The 17,837-nt window shown below is 37.7% G+C and overlaps 6 protein-coding genes across 8 annotated transcripts; 3 read left to right on the top strand and 3 right to left on the bottom strand.

Moving 5' to 3' along the window:
- Positions 1–64: 64 nt before the first annotated feature.
- On the bottom strand, positions 65–5,870 carry Gld (Glucose dehydrogenase). Its single transcript, XM_962247.4, has 6 exons — positions 5,718–5,870; positions 2,783–3,713; positions 2,019–2,570; positions 562–1,832; positions 378–512; positions 65–229 (listed from the first exon to the last, which is right to left on the bottom strand). The coding sequence occupies exons 2-4, from the start codon at positions 3,711–3,713 to the stop codon at positions 1,444–1,446; spliced, it is 1,872 nt and encodes a 623-aa protein (XP_967340.1). The 5' UTR covers positions 5,718–5,870; the 3' UTR covers positions 65–229; positions 378–512; positions 562–1,443.
- A 1,220-nt stretch (positions 5,871–7,090) lies between these two features.
- LOC655607 (endoglucanase F) lies at positions 7,091–9,114 on the bottom strand. 2 transcript variants are annotated; one of them, XM_008196233.3, is made up of 6 exons: positions 8,850–9,114; positions 8,025–8,686; positions 7,814–7,982; positions 7,600–7,764; positions 7,399–7,541; positions 7,091–7,352 (listed from the first exon to the last, which is right to left on the bottom strand). In XM_008196233.3, the coding sequence occupies exons 2-6, from the start codon at positions 8,684–8,686 to the stop codon at positions 7,127–7,129; spliced, it is 1,365 nt and encodes a 454-aa protein (XP_008194455.1). In that variant the 5' UTR covers positions 8,850–9,114; the 3' UTR covers positions 7,091–7,126. The 2 variants fall into 2 exon arrangements, with proteins under 2 accessions (XP_008194455.1, XP_001810693.2); XM_001810641.4 differs by having other exon boundaries at positions 7,814–7,976; positions 8,850–9,112.
- A 237-nt stretch (positions 9,115–9,351) lies between these two features.
- On the top strand, positions 9,352–12,673 carry PhKgamma (Phosphorylase kinase gamma). 2 transcript variants are annotated; one of them, XM_962083.4, is made up of 10 exons: positions 9,352–9,712; positions 9,920–10,628; positions 10,772–10,882; positions 10,954–11,499; positions 11,555–11,584; positions 11,638–11,744; positions 11,801–11,898; positions 11,971–12,057; positions 12,182–12,340; positions 12,391–12,673. In XM_962083.4, the coding sequence occupies exons 3-10, from the start codon at positions 10,791–10,793 to the stop codon at positions 12,523–12,525; spliced, it is 1,254 nt and encodes a 417-aa protein (XP_967176.1). In that variant the 5' UTR covers positions 9,352–9,712; positions 9,920–10,628; positions 10,772–10,790; the 3' UTR covers positions 12,526–12,673. The 2 variants fall into 2 exon arrangements, with proteins under 2 accessions (XP_967176.1, XP_064214281.1); XM_064358211.1 differs by lacking the exon at positions 11,971–12,057 and having other exon boundaries at positions 9,362–10,628.
- Positions 12,674–12,766: 93 nt separating this feature from the next.
- Positions 12,767–14,656, top strand: LOC103313291 (zinc finger protein 33B). Its single transcript, XM_008196227.3, has 2 exons — positions 12,767–12,907; positions 12,955–14,656. The coding sequence occupies exons 1-2, from the start codon at positions 12,788–12,790 to the stop codon at positions 13,990–13,992; spliced, it is 1,158 nt and encodes a 385-aa protein (XP_008194449.1). The 5' UTR covers positions 12,767–12,787; the 3' UTR covers positions 13,993–14,656.
- Polr2I (RNA polymerase II subunit I) lies at positions 13,920–15,347 on the bottom strand. Its single transcript, XM_961993.5, has 5 exons — positions 14,973–15,347; positions 14,494–14,646; positions 14,309–14,437; positions 14,173–14,259; positions 13,920–14,119 (listed from the first exon to the last, which is right to left on the bottom strand). The coding sequence occupies exons 1-5, from the start codon at positions 15,032–15,034 to the stop codon at positions 14,017–14,019; spliced, it is 534 nt and encodes a 177-aa protein (XP_967086.2). The 5' UTR covers positions 15,035–15,347; the 3' UTR covers positions 13,920–14,016.
- A 779-nt stretch (positions 15,348–16,126) lies between these two features.
- Positions 16,127–17,590, top strand: LOC655367 (max-binding protein MNT). Its single transcript, XM_015980699.2, has 2 exons — positions 16,127–16,945; positions 16,995–17,590. The coding sequence occupies exons 1-2, from the start codon at positions 16,127–16,129 to the stop codon at positions 17,223–17,225; spliced, it is 1,050 nt and encodes a 349-aa protein (XP_015836185.1). The 3' UTR covers positions 17,226–17,590.
- Positions 17,591–17,837: the final 247 nt, after the last annotated feature.

The raw sequence follows: 17,837 nt of genomic DNA on the forward strand, positions 1-17,837 counted from the left end.
TCAAATTTTAGCAAATCCTCGAAATCACTGATAGTAAGAGGTCAGGAACCAACAAGGACGTACGTTTCATTAAAAACATTTATTATCGTTTACGTAATTACAAAATGTGCTAAAACTAATTGGTTTTTGTCGTATTTTGGAGTTTGGCGACTAGTTGTTGGCTCTGGGTTTGGATTTGTTCGCCAAGTGTTTTCAAGGACACGGAGACGTTTTGGACGAGTTCGTTATTCTGAAAAAATAAATTAATTTATAAAATATATTCTGAAAAATAAAATTAATTTACATGAGACCAATCGGTCGTTTGTGTTTAAACAGTTTAAAAAAGTAATTTTTAAGTTAAAATCATCTAATGAATTTAAATTTTTATTTGAAATTACCTGAATATTTTTCACCAAATCGTCAAGACTAGATTTGAATGATTGAAGAGTATCTTCGATGGTTTGTTGAGCCGTTTTTGAGTCGTCGGCGACGTCACGTCGGATGACAGTGGCGTTCGATTCCCACATTAACACCTGTGAAATATTATTTAAATAAAAAATCATCACTTAACTGATCACTTGCCTGAAATATCACCAAAGCGGCGAAGAAGACAAAAGCTATGCGAGCTGCCATTTTGTGCGTCCTTGTTGACTCTCAATCAAACACTGAAACTAATTTGTTATCAAAACAACTCTTTTATAGTCTTCGACGTACCCTCTTAAATTAGAGATAAAATTTCGCTGATTTTTTGCTTATGCAAAATTTTTTAAATTGTAGCTAGATACTCGTATAAATTGGCTATTTTTTTAAATCAAACAAAAGGGACAGTGGGGTCAACTGTACCTACGTTTCGTCGTAGCTAGATGACTTGTTGACTTGAACTTCGAACTCTTTGATACTGATAACCATTAACTTATTAAGTCTATTTATTAAATATTTGTTCAGTTATCATAGAATTAGAGACCGAAAGTGCATCAAACTAATAATTGTTATGTACGTCACGTCCCCATACTAATAGATTTTTAAATCAACGCCAATAAAAATCTAAACGTGATGAAAATAATTCATTAACAAAATTAAATCCGGCTTGTTTTCTCTCTTAAACTTCCAACAACACCGTAAGTCGTGCAATCAAATCAAGATGCGAAGTTTGAGGGGTCACAAGCCCATATTTCAACGACTTGTAATTCTCAAGATCATTTATTTCAACTAGCAGATAAAACCACAAAATTTGCAAAAATCTAACCCCGGAATATTGTTTTGAATATGATTATTTGCAAATTAGCTGGTAATTAATAGGTGTTAAATAATAATTAAATTATGTAAATGCTAGTTGCAAATTGATTTATTTACGTTTATTGTATATGAAGTTGCATAATATCAATTAAACCCGGTTTCTGTTTAAAAATTTATTCACAATCTACAGAAAATAAATACAAGTAAACCTACAATTGCACTACCCCATCACCAGGACCCCCATTGCCTGTCTATCCTTTGGTTGGGCATATTTGTGTAAAAGAACCCAGCTTGTGGTGTTAGCCACCTTGATTTGATCAAATCGCTCCCTTTTTCCGCTATCATGATACAGGGAGCGTTGGTGTTTCCGGTTGTAACCGCTGGCATAATACTTGCATCAATAACCCGTAACCGGTCAATACCGTGGACCTGGAGCATTGGGTTAACAACAGCCATGGGGTCACTGGATGGACCCATTTTACAACTACCGGCTTGATGGTTCTCTGGACCGGTTTGTCGTTTTACGGCACAATCCCAATACGGATCTGTACCAAAAGTAAGGGATTCACAGCCCTGGACCGGTGTCCGGTCAAGTTGGAATCCGTATCGTTTCAAAGCTAGAAATACAATTTTGGTACCAATTGATTTGTTGAGTGATTTTAGCCTGAAATAATGGTTCACACTTGATATTTTGAGGCAAGTTTACAAATTCGTAAAGTGGTACCATTATTTGGTACATACTACGATTAATGTCAAGTGTGATACATGTTTTTAGGCTAGAATTTTTCTAACAATTGATTTACCTTTAGTTTCCGATAGTTTCATTGCAAATTTGATCCCTTCAGTGATAACCTTGACATCATTCGGATGTGTGAAATAATTGGCATAAATCAAAGGTGTGCTGAGAGGGTTGTTATCTCTCAATTTTAATACTCCGCGACTTTTTGGGTGCAAGACAGTTGGTATCATTTGAATTTGTCGAGTACCATTATCCACCCGCTCCCCCACTTGTCCGGTCCTTGCACAATTTGCTAAAAATCCTCCAAAGAACAACTGAATATCGGGGTGCTCCAGTCTTGGATCGTTATATTTCGTGTTTATGAATCCAGTCACTTCGGATATACCGGTACCACTCATTAGACCGTCACGGAAAAGAAGGTACTCCATAGCTGTGGCCCAGTTCAAAGGTGCACTATTTGTATCATTGATATTGAAATTGACAAAATGTGCGACATGATTTTGAAGATTTTTGCCCACACCTGGGAGATTGTGCACCACAGGAACGTTGACCTGTTGGAGGTCCTGACTGGGACCTATGCCACTTAAAAGTAGGATTTGGGGCGAGTTGATAGCACCTAAAATAAAAATGCATCACGCCAAACGATTAGTTGGTGAATTGTAGCCTGAAATGATATGTCACACTTGTATTTTAAAATGAGGTTGAAAATTCAATATTAGGTGGTACCATTGATTTCGATTAGTCGCAAGTATCAAGTGTGACCCATCCTTCCAGGCTAGTTTTGTCTGCTCAGTCTAGTGATATTAATAAAAATTATTTTTGACTCACCCCCAGATACTATAACCTCTTTACTCGCGTAAATTACTTGTTTGACGCCATTATTAATAACTTCGACTCCATATGCCTGTTTCGTGGTTGTATTGATGAGAACTCTGGTTACGGTTGAGTTCATCAAAATATTCAAGTTTCTTCGATTTTTGAACGGCCTTAGAAAAGCTTTAGCCGTACTTAACCTCGACCCATTTCTATTGGTTGTTTGCGCAATGTTAAACCCAGTATGATACGCTCCATTCAAGTCCCTGATTGGGTACCCCAACTCTTGCGCCGCCTTTAGCAACGCCTGTGATAGTGGTGGATGATAGGGAAACTGTGACACTGTCAACAACCCCCCTGTTGAATGGTACCCCCTATCCATACTATCCGCTTGCTTATTATCTTCACTCTTTAGAAAATAGGGTAGTACTTCATTATAACTCCATCCTTCATTGCCAGCTTTTGCCCAATCGTCGTAATCCTTTCTCGACCCTCGGATATACATCATCCCATTCATGACCGAAGTACCACCCAGTACTTTCCCTCTTGGCCAATAGCACCTCTGTTCCGTCTCTGCCAGACACGCTGAAGGTTCTGGTTCCGTCTGATACCCCCAGTCAATTTCCGAACCAATAAAATTTAAAAACATTGACGGTACTTGGGTACCGGTTGGTTCGTCCAAGCCTGCTTCGATTAAAAGTACATTCCATTCGGGAATTTCCGAGAGACGACTTGCCACCACCGCCCCCGAACTGCCACCCCCGACAATAATAAAATCGTATTCAGGGAGAACGGGGGTGTTATGGGGTCGGCCACATGGGTCTTCAAGGTCACATTGTGACCTCAAAAACACCTCCAATAAACCCATGAAAAGCATATATTGGGCACCACCACAGGTGGAGGCGAGGGTGGGGCCTGGTTGCGTCACGGGACAATTGCAAGCCATCTGAAACGTGTGTGTGGTGAACTATTGACAGGTTAAGTGGTCGGTTTTTATGCTCTGATTCGGCTTTTGTTTTGTTTTTCCGGTGTTAAAATTCGTATAAATTGGATTGTTTTGGTAGTGCGTGCTTTCACTTATTAGAAAATTACGCAAACGTGAACGCATCAGCTATGAAATGGAAGATTTCCGAAAATTATGGCGGCTGTAGGGGAGGTTATTGGATCAGATCATGGCCCCGGGAGGGGAAATCTGTACTATTATAGTACATATACACGTTAAAAAAAAGTAAAAGTAATGTTAGGATCATTTATAAAATGACTAAATTTGCATTTCACGATGCTGTCAGGCCAATTAAAGGCATACAGAAGATGTAAACATTATGCAATTGTTGAATAATGTTAAATTAGTCGTTAAATCACTTGTTGAGAATGTGTAAACACTTTAATAAAAAATGCAACGTCGTTTAATTCGCAATTTCAAGTGTATAATTATTGCATATCTAATAAAATTCACATTTGATTGTTATCGTGAAGATACGCAAGAAAGTTTAAGGTTTAGAGATAAAATCAGAGTAGGCTAAGGTGAAATATTCCATTAGTGATATGCACCTCAGTGCTTTGTATTCTGTACATTTAAATTAATATGAATTTGTAAGGATTAAAATATTTGGTATCATATTACGTTACACTTATAATCAAAAATTTTGGAACCTAAATTGGTACCCACATAACTAGAGCTGCAAAATGTATTTAGACCGTATGATATAATTATTTTAGCAGGCCTCGCCTTGCTACAAAAATTCCAAGTGTCAAAAACCCCGGTAGGTACCCAAAAAAAGTATTTAAAGAGAAACTGGTGCCTTTAATGACCCCCTCGGGGTAATCTCACAAGTCAACGGCACCAATCACGCAACAAAACCCATATCACTCCAGATTCGCCCAACTTTCACTCTAACCTCCATTCGTTTCAAGGTTACGTTTTAGATCACATCAACTGAACCAATTATGCAACAAAAGCGAATCGTGTGGGAACAATTACGTCACGGACGCTCAATTGTTCCTCATCTCACAATAAACACGCTTTTAAACTTTCACTACGGGATTTCGGATTCCAAAAATTGGAACCCAAAAAGTGGAACCCAATTTTTTTTTTCACGACCTAGAATTAGATTGGTTCAAGGTTCGCGCTGTGCCATTTCCGATAGAATGGAACCCTAAATTGATTCTTGTGTAACGCTTCGAAATATCAAGTCAACGGGTAATTACATGGCTTACTTTGATGACATGTGTCAAATGACATAACAGCTCTATTTTTAAATGAACCGCCATTTTCCCATTTAATGATTGATTACCGGTTGGTGTAGCTTTCACGGTACATTTTTCAAGCTGTTTTTTATTATTACGCAATTCGTTTTTTTTGTAAGCTACTTGATTCAAATCGCAAAAGGAAGAGCTACAAACGAAAGAACCTTGGAAGTACCTTTCCCTCGGTATTTAAGAATGAGATGCTAAAGCGATGAATTGTGACGGCACAGATGCATTCAAATAAAAAAAAAAACGGAAACAGTAAAGTGCAACACGAACCGAATCAAGCTTCAAAAAAATTAATTTTTTGGTACCACATTTTGGAAATCGTAGTGTTGCCCACGATTTCAGACTGAAATAGCCCAACTATAAAACATATTCAAATTATTTTTATATTTTTTGTTTTATTTACATAATTTTTTATTATTACAAATCGAATTAATTTCGAAGGAGGTTCTGGTAGAGTTCTTGCCACCAAACCGAGAAATTATTATTTAAATAACCGAAAAAATCGTGCTGAAAGTGCAAGTGAAAGCCTTGGTACTATATGGGTTTTAATAAATTTGGGTGCCTATGTCCATCCATAGCATAATTCAGTGTTCACACAACCGTAAAATTTATGTGCGAAAACTTGACCTCTGTTCCGCTTGAACGGTTTCATCAATAAATTCAAGAAATTTGCTTGAACACCAGTGGGACATACCGTTCTTGATGATTTGCGTGTAATCCCAATGGGTCACAGGCTAAAGGGCACTGCACTTTTGGTTCCGGATTTGCAACCACGAGAAAAGAACCGAACCGAGTTGAATGGTACGGTGCACTGGTTGTGGTCCAAAGACGAAGAGTATGGTAGTGGTAGAGAGCTATGGAGGTGGGCAATGCGGATTTAATTCGAGAAGGAATTGTTTAGTTGAATTAAAAACCAAATTTATTTTTTTATCCATCTTTATTTCAACAACTAGCTTATGATTAATTTGACGTTTAACATTTTTTCTTAAAACTTTCAATCAGTCAATTTTAGTGTGGATCAATGTGCCACACTTGTATAGGTTGATAAGTTTAGCAAACTCAAAATTTGGAACCCAAAATGGTTCCTTATGTTGGGAGTTGGTAATCATTAAGTGTGACCTCTCGTACCACACTGAAATTTTCAGGCAATTTGATTAGTCTGAATCAAAATTACCTTAGATGACTAGATCAAAAGTTTCGTTGTAATAATATCACCATTTTTCCGGCATTATATCAGTCGCTTGTTTATATTATTGCAATTCTGAGATGAATGAACGTTCTCATAAGTAAAAGTTACGCCACAATTCTATAATTCAATACGAGAGACTGTGAAAAAAATTGCACGGCACCCGGTTCAATAATTATATAATCAGTTCTCACCGTTCTAATAACGAATTTGTGACATTTAATATTTATTATCAACTGTTATAATTACTATTACAATTTTTCAATCGATATCGTAAGCCTAAATGTCAAGTTTTATGTAACTGCCAACAACAGGTGGCACAAACGCCATTGAAAAAATGTAAATTTTTACAAAATTTTGTCAATGCCGATTAATTAACAAAAAAATACGGTTAATTAAGCCGAATAATGGTTGGTTAAGTTGCTTTAATTATGAATACAAAGCTTCGTTTTGCTTGCAAAATACCAAAAATCATGCAAATTGTGAAATTTTTAACCTTGATTGTTGGTGTAAACAGTGATTTTTTTTGGTTTCATATTAAACCATTAGAAAAATTGTGTCGACCGGTTCAAAATACCGCAGAATTATCGGATTTTAATTATGAAACTTGAACTGAATCCATAATAGGTGTCATTAAAGGTTGAAAGCGTGATTGGAGAAAAATTAAAGGAATTGTGTAAAGGCGATTTTTATGACCCCTTTCCAGTGAAAGTACATTTTTGAAAAATCATTCTAAAACAAAGATGTCCAATCACAAATAAATACCTAACTGAAAGATTTAAATAATATGCAATTGTTTGGTTATGCAACTTTCTGTATACGCACTTGTATAAAAAATTGCCTATTCACAATTATTTTAAGTAGAAAATAAAACAACAAAATTGTAGAAAAGTTTTTATTAAGTTTTTATCACAAAATCACAATTTATTCTCATTTTCAATATAAATAAGTCCAGCTAGAGTGCTTTGAAATCCCGCATTGTAATCCAGTGTCACTTCATTATACAAAAATTCCTCTCTTACGTCTTCGTAATGATCATTTTGATCGGGGCCACTTACAAGGGCCCCATACAAAATTTGTGGATTCGGCCCTTTCCACGTAAATTGTTTCCACCCGCAAGGTTCGGGCAAATTCGGACAGGAACTGTAAAAAATGTACAGTATGAAACAAAACTAATACGAACACACACCTGGCTGAATGATGCGGCTGTTTAGGGTAATTTTGGCCATAGCCAACTACAAAACTTTGACCCGTTGAGCCTAACATGTAGTTGATTTGTTCTTTGGCAAAACTGACATAAGCCGCCTGCGATATGTTTAAAGTAAGACCGGCCTGAAAAAAATGATTTAAATTAAAATTGTATTTTTTTTTTCATTATCTAATGTATTACATGTAGGCAAATGAATGCGACATTAGCGGCATGTGATAGTGTCCCTGACTTGTCGATGAAAATAAGGCCCTTGGGAGTCCGGATCTGTTCTTTGATTGTATAATCGCAGAAATTTTTTATTGTCGAGATGTATTCTGGGCGGAGTGTTAATTCAGCTAAAAGAAGCTAAAATAACAAATGTAAATTTGAATTAGGCCCAAAAAAAAACACTTGCCTGAATGCCGGCCACTTTTTTATTATAGAAAAATTCGTTCGGTCTGTCTTTAATCCGAAATTTCGTGTAAAACGTTTCGGCTTGTTCGATATATTTCACATCTTTGGTTTTTTTATACAACCAAATGGCAGCCCACGTTAGTTCATCTCCGTACCCTGTAGACCTAAATCTTTGTCACTTTTTTTCCCACTGTCCCCTACACTACACTTACTCGTAATAGACCTTAGCCCCTGGTATAGAATCGTGATACAACCCTCGATACATTGTCGCAAAATCGTACAATTCAGTCGCGTGGCGTAACAATTCGTCTGAATATGATTGATTGAAATTTTCAAATAAAAGACTAGCGGCTGCCAATGCCGCCACCGCCTCTCCCGCTAAATCCGACCCTGGATGCTCTATGTCAATCTTATAGGCCGGTCGTGTCATATTCATCTCTTCGGGCCGCCCCCAGAAGGCGTGGTCAAGCGAAAAATCACCAATCTGGCCGTAAAACTCGTACTTGGATGCGTGGCATTTAATAAAATAGTCCGTGGCCCACTTGATGGCATCGAGACCGTGTTGATATTGGCCGGCTTCGTTATAGGCGTGTCGGAATGATAACATCCCCCATGTTAAAATCGTGGTTGTGAAAGCCATCGTAAATGAAAATTTGACGTAATCGCTGGCGTCGTAGTAACCACCGGTCAAGTCTTCGTTGTTAAGACCATGGTCGTCAAGGGCGGAGTCTGAACGCCACGTGATGCGATTAGAGGCAGGGAGAGGGCCGGAACGTTGTGCTTCGTAGAAAAGGAGGGAGAGTTTGAGGGCGTGGCGATAATCATAGGCGGAGCCAAATGTAATAAATAGTAGCACCCACAATGAGTAGAACATCTGAAAATCGCGACCGGATAGACGCGATGCGAATATAAATAGTGAAATCAAAACCGACTGGGATAAGATAGTGATAGAATTTCAATTGTTTCCGAGAATTTGAGTTGCGTAATTTGAGAGAACAAAATTCGGAATGTGCATTTTTCCAAATTAATTGACTTACCGTGTGTTTTTTTTAAGGGAGTTTACATTTTGGGGTTGGATGAGTGGTTGAGTCACGGAAAGTTAAGTTGGTAAATGTATTTCACTTTTGGTACGCGATGGAACGTCTTGAGGCGAAGAGTACGACTGAATGACGAATATTTCAATGCCTTTCACTTTTTAAAGCGATGTGTTTGCTGTAATAATGGAGGTGAAGCAGACGTGATTTCACACGTTGGCGACGAGAGATAAACGAACGTTTATAGGTTTCCGATAACAAAAATTTTGTACAATTTCAACGGAAAGAAACTTTGAAAAAAATAAATAATATAAACTGAAACATTTTTTTATTAAATTTTTACAAGAAATTTTGAAACTAAAGATTTGCTTTTAATAAAATTGTTAATAGGAGCAATGTTAAAAATGTAAAAAAAACTTTCAAGTTAAAATCTTTAATATTTCTGATAAATTAACTGCTGCCAGTTATGTGCAAAATATAATGTAATATGTACACCTCTGTGATAGCCAATGACAATTAACATAATTAATTTAATTAAAAATGTGTTAATTTCCAATATTGGAAAATTGTTGCGATTTTGCGGAAAAACATATTAATGTTAATTAAGTAAACACGTCCGAGGCGTCCTTCAGTTGTTTATTACATCTTGACCTTATCTTATTCAGTCACCGGTGAACTTGCATCGAAAAAACTCAAAATGAAGCATTTTATGTTTGCTTTCTTCGTATTTCTTTTCGTTCGTTTGATGACATCTTCAGTTTGCAACAAAGAATTTGAAGAAACATTTTGTGAAAACTACACATTTTACCCCAATCTAACATTAAACAGTGCTGCCACCCACAGAGTGACAATTCGTAACGCTAAAGGTTCGATACTACCCGAAAATTTTGCAAAACTTTTCCAAGTAACAGAGCTTAAAATAAGCGAAAGTCAGATAACAAGTGTAACAGCCGGAGCTTTGTGTTCTCTCCTTCCTAACTTGACTTCGATCACAATTTCAAACAATCGTCAATTTCCGAAAATCACCAAAGAAGTTTTCCAGGGATGTCAAAACATTAAACGAATCATTTTAGACGACCTTCAAATGGAGAATAACGCACTGATTGATGCTTTAGAACTTCAGGCATTGACACTAAACAATACGATTTTCCCGCCACGTTTGGAAGGTCTGGACTCGGTGAAATCTCTAACTGTGCAACACTCAAACTATACAATAATCGAAAAAGACTTGTTTATACATTTGAAGAGTTTGAAATTTTTGGATTTACAATATAATAAAATTCGAACTATAGTACCGGGAAGTTTTGAGCAGCTGAGCCAACTGAAAGTATTAAATTTGGCCGACAACGAATTAGATTTGACATGGAATGAGTTTGATGGATTGAAATCGTTAAAAGTCTTGTTTTTGGAACGCAACAAATTTACTAAAGTTAATGTGACAAAGTTGGTAGCAAGTCTTCCGAATTTGGAGCGAATTTTCTTCAGTCCCGACCAACTAGAGACGAAAAATCGCAAAGAAATCGAAGACATTTTTCCCAAATTGAATATCACGTTTATTTACGGTTTTAGTAAATAAATCTATAATTATGTACTAATTTTTTCATTTTCTTTCGTTGTTGAAAATTCTGAAAACTCAAAAAATGCGCTGAATCGGATGTTTTATTTCAAAAATTAAAATTCTAGTGTTTTTCATTTTCACTCTTATTGCCAACATAAGAGTTTGACATTTGTTAGTGGCAAAAACTTTGTTGTGAAGGTTAAAACGTGTAAACAGTTCTAAAAGTAAGTAATTTGTTCATAATTGTGTCCAATTAATCTAACAATTGACTTGAAATTGAATTAATTTTTGTTAATTCGAGTATTTCTGCGACTTTTCCAATTTAACCTCTGCGAAGGGTACCATGATGGTTCATTGTTATTTTTAGTTTTAATTTGGATAAAATCATGGCTAAAGAAGAAGAAGACGATAAATTACCAGATCAAGATGCTGCAAAAGAGTTTTATGCAAAATATGAACCAAAGGAAATTCTTGGAAGGTAAATACATGACCTTGAATCAGCACAATTAATTTCAATTAACATCCGGCTTGATTTTCAAATGCTTTTAGAGGAATAAGTTCGACCGTTCGCCGATGTATTGAAAAAGAAACGGGTAAAGCGTTTGCGGCAAAAATAATCGATTTAAGCAATGATAACAACAGTGAAGGTGTCTCAGCTAAAGAGGCAACGAAGCAAGAAGTTGCCATTTTGCGTCACGTGGCCGGCCATTCGTACATTATTGAATTACAAGACGTTTTTGAATCACCCACGTTCATATTTTTGGTTTTTGAATTGTGCAAAAACGGTGAATTGTTTGATTATCTCACCTCAGTGGTGACTTTGTCAGAGAAAAAAACAAGGTATATAATGCGGCAGGTGTTGGAAGGAGTGGCGCATATACACGCTAGAAATATAGTCCATAGAGACCTTAAACCGGAAAATATCCTTCTTGACGATAATCTCAACGTAAAAATTACCGATTTTGGTTTTGCAAAAAAATTAGCAGAGGGAGAATTGGTTCATGAATTGTGTGGAACTCCGGGTTATTTAGCACCGGAAACTTTAAAGTGTAGCATGTTTGAAGACGCTCCCGGCTATTCGTATGAAGTTGACGTGTAGGTCAAGTCACCTTATTTATCATTTTTTATTCTGTTTTTTTTCTTTTATTAGGTGGGCTTGTGGTGTCATTATGTACACACTGTGAGTATAGTTAAGTCAGCACAAGTGGCGTCATCTGACGCTATCTATTTTAGTTTAGTAGGTTGTCCCCCGTTTTGGCACCGCAAACAAATGGTCATGTTGCGTAACATAATGGAGGGGAAGTACTCGTTTTCCTCGCCCGAATGGGCCGATATTTCAGGTAACTAACTATACGACGATTTTGGTTGTTTTTTCTATAAATAAAAAAAATATCAGAGGAACCAAAGGATTTGATTCGACGTTTACTAGTAGTCGACCCGAAACAACGCATTTCAATTGATGACGCGTTAAGGCATCCGTTCTTCCATACGATGGTATGTATCACCACTGCTAGATGGCGTCTTTTCCTTTAATTTTCGTTGAGCTTTTGTGGTAATTTTTTCTAGCAATTGTGGGATCAGGATATCGCACCATTGAAATATGCATTGCGAAAGAACAGTCGCAGATTCAGTAGAATTTCAGAGATGGCTTTGGTAAACAAATGTTTAGCTTGCACCGACTAACAATGTGTGTGTCTTTTTCTCCACTAACTCGATTTTTTTTTAATAACAAATTTATTGTTTTTTTTTGTAAATGAAGTGATTGTGACACTTACAGAAATTACATCATCGTAAGTTTCAAGCCCGACAAAAATTCCAATGGGCCATTTTGGTGGTTAGGGCAATGATACGTTTACAACGATTGAAGTTTACACCGGAACCTTTGAGTTTGGATACGGCTAGGACCGATCCATATCGTGTTAAACTTTTGAGAAAAGTGCGATATTATTTTTTGTTTTGTAACAATTAAAGACAGAATAATTTCAGATTGTTGATGGTTGTGCGTTTCGAGTTTATGGACATTGGGTGAAAAAAGGCGAAGGGCAAAACAGAGCCGCCCTTTTTGAAAATATACCAAAAACCGAATTGAAACATATCTACGTCACCAATTTAAGCCGATAACAAATCGGCTTCTGTTTAGTTTCAATTTAGACTAATTAATAACTCGTTTGTGATAATTTTTAATTTACGTCCTTAGGAAATGTGTTTGGTTTCTTGCTGTTTTTATGTACATCATAAATCTGTATTATCAATAAATTAGAGAAAAGAACTAACCCTTTTTAATTTTTATTAAATTATTTAGGGTTAATAAAATATCGTACACGAAACAGTTGGTGGGATTGCCTGTCATCTGTCATTTTTCTGTCTGTAAACAATTTGTGTAATGTCGAAACTATTATGCATTGTTTGCGTAAACAATACAGCGAATCTCAAAAACTTGAATGAAATCACGTCAAAACAAACCCAAATAATAACAAAACTGCGCCAATGCGTCCCCGAAGTGGTAAGTGTTTGTACTATAGTGAGGTTAAGTTGAGACATTTGCCTCAGGAATGGTCCATAGAATCCCAGATATGTCAAACGTGTTTGGAACAATTAGAAAATGTGTGCGCATTTCGCGATTTGTGCATAAAATCGTACCTTAGTCGAAAAAACGAAATCAAATTGGAAGAGGAGAAGCCTCCACCACACGACGACCATTTCGTGTGTTTCCATTGCGAGAAAACATTCAAAATAAAGAGCGTTCTTGAAGAACACATCAAATACAAACACACCGATACGAAACCGTTGAATATTTGTGATGTGTGCGGTTCGTCGTTTAGTAATAAATATTTATTGAAACGGCACTTGAAAAACGTGCACGCAACTGAGAAAAAATTTAAATGCGAATTGTGTGAACGAAAATTCGCATCACCTGTGTATTTAAATGCACACAAACGGTACCATTCAGGCGAGAGAAAACACATTTGTTCGTTCTGTGGTAAGGGGTACATTACAGCCAGTGATTTGTATCACCATGAAAAAATTCATGCTAATAAAAGAGCATATAGATGTCACATTTGCCCTAAGGCTTTTAACACTTCTTCAGATTTACATAAACACAAAATTTGTGTACACCAGGATAGATCGCAGTGGAAATACGAGTGCAGTTTCTGTCAGAGGAGATTTCCTCTGAAGACTAATCTCGACACACATACAAAAACTCATACGGGAGAGAGGAATTTTCTGTGCCATTTATGCGATAGGAAATGTATTAATCGATCGGTTTTAAAACGACACATTGAAAGTCACTCTATTGTGAAATCGTTCAAATGTAATCTGTGTTTACAAGGATATAAGTATCAAAAAAGTCTCGATATACACATGATGAAAATACATGGGATTGGCGATGTAAAAATACCAGAACGGATCAAAAAATACTTTTGTAGTATTTGTCCAAAGAGTTATTTCGCAAACAATAAACTACAAAAGCACATAAGGACGCACACAGGAGAGCGACCATTTCATTGTCCTGCTTGTGATAAATGTTTTATTGACAAGTCGTACATTAAACAGCATTTAAAGACTGCTCATAATGTATTTGAATAAAAAAAATGGAAAAATTTGAGCCTTTTATTCCGTCCATCTGTGAGCGCACATCGGATTTGTACACACGTAATATAATCGCATTTCTTCTTCGGCACGTCGCGTTTGGGCTTGAAAGAACACAGCCTCCCTAAACCAATATTTCAATTTTTTTGCTCTAGTAATTAATGTTATTATAATTACCTGTGATTACATTCGGGACAGTGGTGGTCTTCAGTGCGCGGTAATGTCGGATCGGAGATGACGTCAGGTACGATGTGGGTTAATTCGCTAGAAAAAAAAATTATAAACGATTGATGGAGGCTTTCCATGGTCTTACTCAATCTCGTGCATAATTTTATTAACGTAGATACATTTAGAGTCGGCGTGTTGTTTATAATCGCAATTTCGGCACGCGTACAACAGGATTTTATTTTCTTTGTCTTCTTTGGGGTACAACATGTTGTTGCTACAAGTTGGTAATGAGTGAGTGAGGTTAGGTTTAAAAATTAGAGATGATTTTACCATTCTTGGCAAAAGCGAATGCCAACAAAACCTGGGCCTTCGCTGTGTGAGTCGTAGCCGGATGGTCTCGACATTATTTTCACCTTTTTTTTTCGATTAAATTGCGATTTTTTTTCACTGATGTGATTGATGAGTTGATGTAGTGGTACCAACCTAAATTAAATACAGGTTAGTGTAATTAATTTGTGACGAATTTGTTTTTATTGCGAAAATAGTCCCTATTCTGACATGTTCTGATGATTCTTAATAATGGGGCCACGTGATTATTAAAAACAGGTCATAATTAGTCACTTGCGACGGTGCCAGTTCGAACCGGCAACAACAACAACAACAATATCACGGCACAATATGATTATTGTGTAAATTATTTAGTGCGGTTTTTAGTGTTGTTTCGTGGTGTTGTGTAAAATTAGTGTGTTTCGAGTGATAGTTGTAAGAAATTGTGTTAAATGTGGCAACAGAGCCCACCTTTCACGTACTCTAACCCCCAATCGCGCATCGAATTTGCGCACCACACAAGCTGTGGGCACGCGGCCTCCATCCCCACCTCCTGCAGCAGATACCTTCTTTCTTCCCTTCGTTTCGGTCACGTAGGCAAGGTCGTGTCCTCCACCACAAGGCTCCAGGTGTCGTCTGCAAGGGCTGGTGCAGCACAGCAGCCCCCTTGCTTGTGTTCCACCACCGCCCCAATCGTCGGCGGCCAGGGAACAATCGAATCACGCGCACTCCCATTGGTCGATACAGCCAAACACGCACGTGATGTGGTGGTTCTTGTTGTAGTGTGCGAGAGTGTCGTCGGTCGTTTCGTACTACAACGAGTGCCCTGGACTTCACACACCGGCTGCAGGTAAGGGGGCTGCATTTTGGGGCTGCCCTGCCCTGCCCGACTTGGGTGCATTGGCCGGGACACCTCGTGACGTTAGCATGTGCGTCGCTGCCATTGGTCGAAGCCCCCCTCCGACCTGAACGCCTTTGTTTACCCTTAAATTTAGTGAGCCCCCATTTGCAAAGCCTACGCTTTTTGATTATTCGGTCGGATTGAACGAACGGACACGTTGCTGATGGGTGTGCAATGTTGCCATATTTGTACACACCCAGTTAGAAATCGACATTTCTCAATAAACTGTCTTATTAGGGAAAAAAAACACATTACCGAAAATATGGGGAAATTTACGGCGCTATTGAAATTTCATAAAAAACTTAAACCGGTCGATATGTAGTGGTCGCTGAGAGATGTGGCAACGTTGCGGCACCGCATGCCACGTGGAGCAGCCAGCTCTCTCGATGATTTTTCTATAAGGGGCGTATTGGTCTAGGTCAGCCTAGGCAACATCAAGCGTGCGTAAACCAAAACAAGTGACGGTGCGCGACGAACCTAGCCGACATTTCACGAATAGGTGCGGCAGGCACAACAAATCCCGATTATTTAAATTTGGCACTGAACAGTTGGTATTAAAAATGCCAATTTTCAAAAATTCAAACGTCAATGTGAAATTAATTGCAAAAATAGCTCGTGTATCCACCAATTTAGTTTGCTTGACGTATTATACGTTCGGGGGGCTCTTGTCTTGCGCCCCAAAATTTCCCCCTTGTGACACTCGTCGTATCGAAATGTCATTTTTCCAGTGTCAAAATGAGCTTGAACACCTTAATCGAAGCAGCAAAATTTTTGGAAATGCAAGAACAGAAAGAGCAGCAACAGCATCATCAGGTGGCGGGGCCTTCAAAGACTTCGCCCCCCGTTCACCATAAATTGTCAACAGTTTTGATTACATCGCCAAATTTACTCACTCTGACGCAAGAAACGGCCAAAAAGGCCGCAGCCCCCCAAGCTGAACAGCAACAAGTAGTGTCGTCTTCTAGTACCGTAACAGCAGCACCACCACCGCAGCCTCCTCGACGCATCCTTCACAACAGTTTCGATATAATGAACCCCCTTGTCATCGACGAGACAAACGCCGAAGTGAAACGAAAACAGCCCCCATTGGTGTTTCGTGCCGGCACCAGAGAAGTGCACAACAAATTGGAGAAACATCGACGTGCACATCTCAAAGAGTGCTTCGATGTGTTGAAAAAGCAACTGCCACAAACACAAGACGAAAAAAAAACCTCCAATTTGAGTATTTTACATTCGGCGTTGCGATGCATTCAGTCGTTGAAACGCAAAGAACGCGAATTAGAACACGAGATGGAAAGATTAGCAAGAGATAAAATTGCCGCTCAGCAAAAGTTGGCTGTGTTAAAAAAGGATATTTCCTCGCATTATGATAATGTGGATTTTTCCAAAATTTTACCGGAAGTTGTTCCAGTTACAACCGATGAGGTTGTTAAACTCGAAACGGTTAGTAGTACGAGTCAAAATGGGGCAGGAGGCGAAAGAATACAGATTCCGCTTTTGACGAATAAAACGCAAATTTCTATCGCAACAACTCAAGTTGGAACAATCAAAGAGGTACATAGAGTATTTTTTTTAAACTTGAATTTTTCGATTTATTCAATAGGTGAGTCAGCAACCGGTCCAGACAACAGCTTTGTCGGTACTTCCTGTCGGTTATTCAGTACCTCAAGGTTTAGTTTTGCAAAAACTCATCGTTCCGAAAGGCATAACCGAACTGACGCCTCTCGTATCAACACATTTCATCACCCAACAGCAAATAAACGGCAAAGTTGTTCCATTGGTAAACGCCCAATACGTGGTCAAACCAGTGGTCGTTGTAAGCAGACCGAGCTAGTGGCCTCAAAAAACATTTGGTGTGATTGAGTTGACAGCATGAATGTTTCTTCAAACTCTTTTATCATGTGATTTTTTTTAATTTACGGTGATTTTTATTTTATTGTTACTAGGTTGGACGCCGTGTTGTTGTTGGAGCCCGATTTGACTACACCACATTCCATATTATTGATTTTTAACTGATTAGATAATCTAGTCATTTTTTAAAGATGAATTTTAATTCGATTTTTTTACAAAGAAATTGTTTTCAAATCGGGTATCCTGCCGCGGGGTTTCGCACTGTCTGAAATAAACAGGGCCAAAGCCCTGTTCTTAGATCTCTGGCCTTGATGTATTACTTTTTATTTTATTATACTATTATTATTATTATTATTATTATTGTACTGTACATGCAAAAGAAAAAAAGAGAAAAAAAAACGTATATATCTGAGGTTAAGTGGATGTTTTACAAATGAAGATATTGCTGTAAATAATAATTAGTTTTTAAATTGTACAAAAATAAGGTTTAAGATAAACAATTGTATTCATTCTATTGTATGTTTAATACAGAGCACAGGGTTGGCTCTGGAATTAGTACAGTAAAGCGTACTTTAAAAGCAAAAAAAAACAACTC

The sequence above is a fragment of the Tribolium castaneum genome, chromosome 8 (genome assembly GCF_031307605.1).
Source record: "Tribolium castaneum strain GA2 chromosome 8, icTriCast1.1, whole genome shotgun sequence".
Lineage (NCBI taxonomy): Eukaryota > Metazoa > Arthropoda > Insecta > Coleoptera > Tenebrionidae > Tribolium > Tribolium castaneum.